General features: G+C 53.0%; 1 protein-coding gene across 1 annotated transcript in view; it reads right to left on the minus strand.

The window, feature by feature from the left end:
• Positions 1 to 7,353, minus strand: part of DOK1 (docking protein 1) — a 9,091-nt gene continuing 1,738 nt past the window's right edge. The window contains exons 3-6 of the mRNA XM_029285158.1: positions 2,539 to 2,852; positions 1,723 to 1,819; positions 1,247 to 1,419; positions 1 to 1,026 (exon numbers count right to left, since the gene is read on the minus strand). Of these exons, the coding sequence (XP_029140991.1) occupies positions 1 to 1,026; positions 1,247 to 1,419; positions 1,723 to 1,819; positions 2,539 to 2,852 (1,610 nt within the window). The remainder of the gene's footprint in view (positions 1,027 to 1,246; positions 1,420 to 1,722; positions 1,820 to 2,538; positions 2,853 to 7,353) is intronic.

Below are 7,353 nucleotides of genomic sequence, written 5' to 3' on the forward strand. Positions count from 1 at the left end.
TCAGATCTCCCCCAGGTCTTCGTACACAGCAGCTGGCCGGTTCTCATCCACAGACTGCTCAGGTCCCAGGGGGCCGGGGGCCGAAGGCGGCTTGAGCACGCGGCTGTAGAGGAGGTCTCTGCCGTTGTTGCTGTTGTTGCTGTTACGGAGCCCCTCCGGGCCCTGCGTGGCAGCCGCTCTGGGCTTGCTGGCCTCTGGCTGAGCGGACTTCTTGTGCGCCCGGGGAGGCTTGGGGGCGGGGCTCGGCCTGGGGGGTTTCAGCCCGGCCTTTTGGTGGAAGGCAGGGACAGCATAATCACCAGTTCCGGGAAGGCATGGCAACTCATAGCCAGCTTGGCCCTCCAAGCCCTGAGTCCGCCAGGCCTCGCAGGGGAGGCGTGCCTCGTCATAGATGGCGGCCGAAGTGGGGGTGGGCCACGGGGCCCTTCCCTCAGGCTCATCGTAGATGTGCTGCTTGCCGCTCGGGAGCCCATGGCCCCCGCCAGTCCATGGCCTGGGCTGCTCCTCCACCAGGCTGGAGCCCCGGCCCGGCCCTTCTTCCTCACGCTGGCTGTCAATGGGGTCAGCGTAGAGGGAGTCCGGCCGGAGCCGCGAGCCCTTCACCGCATCCAGAGGCTCAGAGTAGACGTTGGTGGTGTCCTCCAAAGAGCCAGGCATCCCAGAGGGGGGAGGCCGGAGGGAGGGGAGAGGCCACTGGTTCTGCCCTTTGGGCACGGCAGCTTCCTTCTCCTCCCCGGCGACGCTGGGCCTGGCTGTCAGGGCGCTCCTGGGGGCCCGTCTCTCCGAGGCAGCAGCGCCCTCCCCCTCCAGGCTGAGGGAGTGGGCCACGGCACTCTGGAGGTAGGAGACGCCAGGGGCCTCCATCTCAAGGGAGCTGTTGCTCTGCCGATGCTCCTCCACCTGGGCCTTCTGAGCCTGAATGGCAGCCTCCACCACGTGGAAGATCTCGTTGCCCTGCTTGGTCTCAAAGGTGAAGTTGCCGGGACCGGATTCACAGCGCCGGCCAGCTTCGAAGGAGAACATCACCTGCCATAGGGAAGTGAGGCCTTGTGGTCAGCCAGGACCACCCCAGGGCACGTGGGGCAGCCCCTCACGAGCCTTCCCTCACGAAGCCAGTGCTGGGATAAGTTCCTCTGGCTCAGTGAGTCCAACTTTTCCCTGCTTCCCAGATCTCGGGGTGGGGTGGGGTGGGGGGAACGAGGCAAAACCCCAGAGGGCCAGCTCCTCTCCTGCCCGACAAGCTCACCTTGTCCCTGCCATATCTGCGGAGGAGGCGATAAGGCCATGTGTAGAGGGGCAGGCTGGAGTGGGCCTCCCTCAGGACGAGCTGGTTCCAAGAGGCCTTCAACACGTACATCCCTTGCAGCTTGCAGCGCTCGGCAGCTTCGGTTTTCTGTACGGTGACCCAGAACTCATTCACTGCAGCCAAGGGGAGAGTCAGAGTGGACGGCCGTCCTGGTGGGGAGACCACAAGGCACCACCTCCCCATCCCTGGGGGAAGGGGTGGGGGTGGGAGAGCACATACCGTGCCACACAGGAGCACCCTGTGCTTCTTGCCCACCTGCGTAGCTCCCAATGCAGGGTCCAGTTTGAAAACCAGGAGCAGCCCCACCTCTCACCCCCACATGTGTTGCCACTAAATGAAAGTTTCCAAGGGGGACCAGCTGGACCGTCCAAGCTACAGACGGGACGTGCTGGCCACGCTCAGCCATGAAGTCCTACCTTCTTCTCTGGAGCAGTAAATGGAGTTTGTGGCCATTTCCAGGTCCCGTTCTCCAGCGGTCTCCGTAGCAGACGGGGTCATTTTCCCAGGGTTAGTCTGCGATGAGGGTCATAAAAGGTCTCAGTGGCAGCCCTGGCCTAGCACTTGAGCAAAAAGAGCTGATTCTGCCTCAGTTGCCCAAAGGCCTTGACAGGATTGGCAACTGCCCTGGTGTCAAGAGTTCAGATCCTGATCTTTGGGGCCCTCTGCAGGAGTCCAATGAAGCTCTCCAACCCAGAGCTCTCCAGACGAACAGATCGTAAAGGGGCCAATCCTGCCCCTCGGGAGCTCTTCCTAGCAGTCTCTGGGCCCGCCCAGCACCCCATGATGGGAGCCGATGGCTCGAGGGCTCCAGATGCTTTTCTTCTCACATGTCTCCTAATCCAGCTTGTTCCCTTCCGGGAACCTGTTCCAAGTTTTTAAAGTAGGTCCCCTGAACTAGACATAGTGCTAAATTTGGCTCTGACCAAACCCAGAACATTTTGCTTGGTGACACAAATTCTGGAAGACTCTCACAACAGGGCAAGGAGGGCACAGCTCGGCCACTCAGCCTCACTCCCCTCTTCCTCTGCGTGTACCAGCTCACCCGTCAATTTCTCTGGGCTTGCTTTTCCCTACCTCCCATGGGCTTCTGTCACTGCTGGGGGCCTTGCCTTTCCCCCCACTTTCCCACCCCTAAAGTCATCCTGCGTGGGTGGGTCTATGCCCTTCGCTTCAGCTACTCCCCTCCCTCCCTCCCTCCCTCTCCCCTTGCCCTGCCCACCAGTCCGCCTCACCAGAAAGGCTGCCTCGCAGAGCTTCGCCACCCAGTCAGCCGCCTCCTGTGGCTCGGCAGCGAAGACATACGTGCGGCTGCTGGTCTCCAGGCAGAAGGCAGCCAAGCCCTCCTTGGGGGTGCAGTCCAGGGCAGGAGCCACACTCACACAGTCTGCCAGCCGCACAATCTTCTTGTCCAGCCTCTTGGTGTTGATCCGGTCAGCTGGAGCAGCCCCCTCCTTGCAGTCGAAGAACTCCAAACGGGCAACTCCGTGAGGACTTGCTGGGTACAGCACAAACCAGCTTTTCTTCCACCGCTGCAAGCAAAGACAGGCTGTGACAGCAGGTCAGGAATGGGGGGAACCAAAAAGGAAAAAAAAGATTTTTTTGGACTCCTTTCAGTCCGGAGTCAGGCCCGCCTATGGGATAGACACAGCCTTGGCTGCACTCATGGGTGCTCTCTGGCAGGACAGGGGCACTGCAACCATCCTCGCTCTCCTCCTCGTGCTCTAGCCGCCTTCACCGACCGGGGCATCCTTCGGGGCCGGCAGCAGAGTGGTGCACCGATTCAGGGTTGATAGGGAGCTAGAGACCCAGCCCTCGACCACCCACAGGGCTCGCTACTCTTTCCTCTCCTCTCCAACATCTACACGAAGCCCCTGGGCGAGACCCTCCGTCACCCTGGGTTGAGGTGTCACCAATAGGCTGATGATACTCGGCAGCTTCCTGCTCCTTAAGCAGGAGCTCTGAGTCCAAGACGACTCACAAATGGCACACCAGTCTTGGATGAGGAAATGCAGCTCCGTCTGAAACGAAGCACGGAAGGTCCCCAGAACTGGAAGTCCAGATTTCTGCTGCCACTCAGTAGTGTCAGGATTGAGCCTGAGTAGGTTCTACCTCATTCGGACATTGGGACAGGATCTCAAAGGCATCATGGGGTCAAGATGGATCATTTCCTTACCCAGTGGTTTCATGTAGATATGGTGAAATGGTGAGTTTGGAGCCCTGTGGCACCCCCACAAGCGAGGGGCGGTGGACTTGACCTCTTCCCCACAGTACTAATGGATGGGACCACTCCCAATCCCCTCGGCTTGTCCAAAGAACACTGCAGTCCACGGCCTTGAAGACTGCCCAGAGATCAAGAAGCACAAGGATGGCTACATCATCTCCATTCCTGCTCCCCCAAAGATCAACAAGCGTGACCAGTGCCACCTCCGTGCTGTATCCCAGGAGCCTGAAGCCTGGCTCCAGGTAATCCATTTCCTCCAGGATCTCCTGGGGCTTTTCCCTGACCAACTTCTCTACAAAGTCCCTAAACGGAGAGCATACACCACCGTTTCCTTTAGAGCTGAAGGAACCAGCTGCTGTCCTGTCTCGGAGAAGCAGACGCTATGGTGTGGATTCAACCAGAGGCTGCTTCCCAGACGAGTTTAAAAACTCAGAAGGGACCCAGGTCTCATAAAATCTGAAAGGCGCCATCTACTTCATTGGGGGTCAGACTCCAAACTCATCCCAGATAATATATGCCGGGCACCTCAAGTGGGCCTGTCCAGATAAGGTAAGGAGAATATTCTTCACAGTAATCTGACAGATGTCCCTGTGCCTCATCCTTCCCCAGCAGGGATCGAATTATCTTAAATCTGGCTTCCTGCCGGATGGCTTGTTACAAGCACAATAAAAGTGGAAGAATTAATAATTCTCACCTTTTTCAAGCATGTGATTCAGAAATGAATCAGAGGCCACTGAAGAAAAAGCACTCAAATAATTAGGGGCTATTCTTAAAAACATCTGCAGACCCAGAAGCCGGATAAAGGCATCCCAATTCTAATTCCAGAGAGATCAAGAAACAGGAAATGGCCCTCCACTCTCTTCCCCAATTGCTAGATCTAGATCCATCTATCTAGAAGGCAGATGGATTTTTCTTCCATGGCTGGTGCAATTCCCTAACCAAAAAACTTGGCAACTCGGTCCATTGTGGGGTAGCAATTCCATAGCCGGACTGTGGATTGTCCTTCCTCTCCCTGGTCCTGAACCACTTCCTCCTGCCAGAGCGAGAGGACAAACAGAATGATCCCACCACCCAGTCACCTTGCCCATCTAAGCCAAAAGACCAAGAATCGCAGGCCCTTGCTCGCTCGTGGCTAATTCTGTCCCTTAGTACAGTGGCAATCAAACCAATTTGGATCATTCTGCAGATTTTGATCAAGAAAGAATAGCAGTCTTTCCAAATTACCCCCAAGGTGGAATTTGCCCTTCTTGTGGCAATAGGGGGTGGGGTCAATTCTCCCATATGGGGACTTTACAACAGCAAAATAAAGCAGTAAAAAAAGACGAATTCACATTAATCCAGCAAGGGTTAGAATAAATTGGCATTCAACCAGTCGATTTAAAATCAAAATGAAAAGAGAAAAAGTGCAATTAAAACCGAGGCATACTTAAGAATAACAAACAGCTGAAAGGAAAGGATGGAGACTGAACCCTCAGGCTGCTCCTACCAAGAACTGCGACCATCAAGATTCCTCTTCCCAGTAGGTCCACGGTCATCTGAGGATCATCTTGGGTCATTTGTAGTTGCTCCCATTCAAATCTGGGGAGTGGGCCATCCAAAACCCCACTTTGGTGGCAAAATCAGCTGTTTGTCGGCAGGAGAAAAAAAATGCCTTGCCACTCAGCACACCACTTTCAGAGGACATTCTCATTTGCAGGGTTTCAAGAACGCTTCCCTTTTTAGCTCAGATGCCCTCAGTGTCTGTGATATGAGGAACCTTTTTCCTTCCCGACACCCTTTGCCTGCCTGCCTGCCTGCCGGGAATTGCATTTACCGCTTAGAAGCCTGTTTCCTCTTTGTGGAGTCCTCAAACTGGCCTCCCCCAATATGTTCCCCCACTAATTCTGAACCTTGAGAATTTCATAAATCACCAATATCAGGACAGGACAATGAAAACTTCTACTCCTTTTTACTGCAAGGATTTAGTGTGAATACCCACCCCAAAGTGGATCCATTTCCAGGTCTCTACTTCTGAGAAGAAAAGCTTGCAGGCAAGGCAGGGGCTTGACATGGACAGCAGAGGAACCATCCCGAGACATGCTGAAGTCCGCTCAACCTCCCCTTATCACTTCCTTCTGCTCCTTCTAGAGAAGGTTCTTCTTTTAAAATCAACGGGGACTGTTTTGTATTTCCTTGGCTATTATGGCTTACCTGTGTCTTAAATTTGCTGCCACTGTGATCAGTTTCCAATCAGTTCATTAGCTCTTATATTTTGTAAACAGTCCTGGATGTCACTGAGAGGCATGTCCAAAGCTACCTAGCATAATTGGGTGGGGGATCGTCACTTATAGCAGTACGGTTTATTACAGATTAAATACAACCACATTTGGGACATAATCTGTGGCCTCAGGGATTAACCATTTCGGATTTTGTGCTACAACTCAATATTGCCCAGAGCCTTTCTGTCCAATGGATAAAACTGCTTCCCTATTTTATTTTATTTTCTATTCTTTTTTCACTTTTTTCCCCACTCTCTTTCCATTCCCAGAGCACTGGCTAGACTTGATGCAGTCACTTAAAGGGAGTGTGGGGAACACTTGCCATTTTGGGAGATTCCTGCTTACTTGTCCTCTTAACACCCCACTGCTTCCTTTCCTGATCTTCCTTAAAAGGTTGAATTCAGAAGTGCCATATCAACCAACCATCTTCTTCACCCTACCAGGTTTCCCTTGTGCGAATATGGTTGCTCCTGATCCGTATCCTGGCCCTCAGCCTTCTGGCATTGACATAAATGCTTCTCAGGAAATGATTTCACCCAACAGGAAGTCCTGGTTGTCACTTCCAAAGCTAATTACCGTAATTTCCCTGTGGTAACTACTAAAAAATGTATGGATTTATTTTATTAAATTTCTAAGGTCACTCAAATCTGCACCAGCTCTGGACAGATAGAGTCAAAACTGAATACAGATAAAATACCAATAAGAAACCCCAAACCTCTGGCCAAAAAACGTCATTTCTAACCGAAACTTTCAGAGGACATCCTGCTCACCCAAGGCTTGAGGAAAGAGGCCATGCCCTTTTAAAACCAGTAAGGTGGGGGTCTAGGCATATCTGATGCTGTTCCAAAAGGCAGGTACTACAAGAGGGAAGGGCTGCCCCGACCAGGTGGCACTGCTTGAGTGACAGGACCAGGAGAGCCATCTGCCAGATCTTATCAGTTGGGCAAAAAGCACCTTTAGAGAGTTGGACCTTGTGCAAGGAAGGGCTTCACAGTTGATAGCTAACACCTGAATTGCACCCAGAAGCCTTCTGGTGACAAAGGGGTTAAAAGGGTTGTGATGCTGTGTGAACTACTAGAGAGTAAGGATAATGACCTTGACAGAAATATGCACAAGGTGTTGTTACCTATGCAAAAGGAGCTGAATGCATTTTTTAAGTCCAGAGTAAGGAGATGCATTTGGAAGCGGCCTCCGATTCAGAGGAGGAGGAACAGCACAATCAGACTTGCAAGATTCTGATATTAGAGCCAATCTCAATAAAGTAGTTGCAGCTGCTTTTCTCGTGGAGTTGATTCCTGATCCACCTTTATATGGGCGGCCATATAAGCTGATTAAAAAAATAAGAGAGGAGCGAGCAATCTAGTTCAGAACTGCAGATGAAAAGTTAACTAGCTCAATAGTCACCTTTGACTCTGAGGCACGAGAAAAAGTGAGCCAATGACTGAACAGCAACCTGCTAAGGAAGGCCAAAGGGTGACGCGCTCTGGAAAGCCTAACCTGGATACCAGAACCGGAAATGGGCAAAGCCGCCACAAGCAGCCCCGCTTCCTGCTCCACGCCGCCCTTAC

Source organism: Protobothrops mucrosquamatus, unplaced genomic scaffold (genome assembly GCF_001527695.2).
Source record: "Protobothrops mucrosquamatus isolate PMUCROS unplaced genomic scaffold, P.Mucros_1.0 scaffold1360, whole genome shotgun sequence".
NCBI classification, from domain to species: domain Eukaryota; kingdom Metazoa; phylum Chordata; class Lepidosauria; order Squamata; family Viperidae; genus Protobothrops; species Protobothrops mucrosquamatus.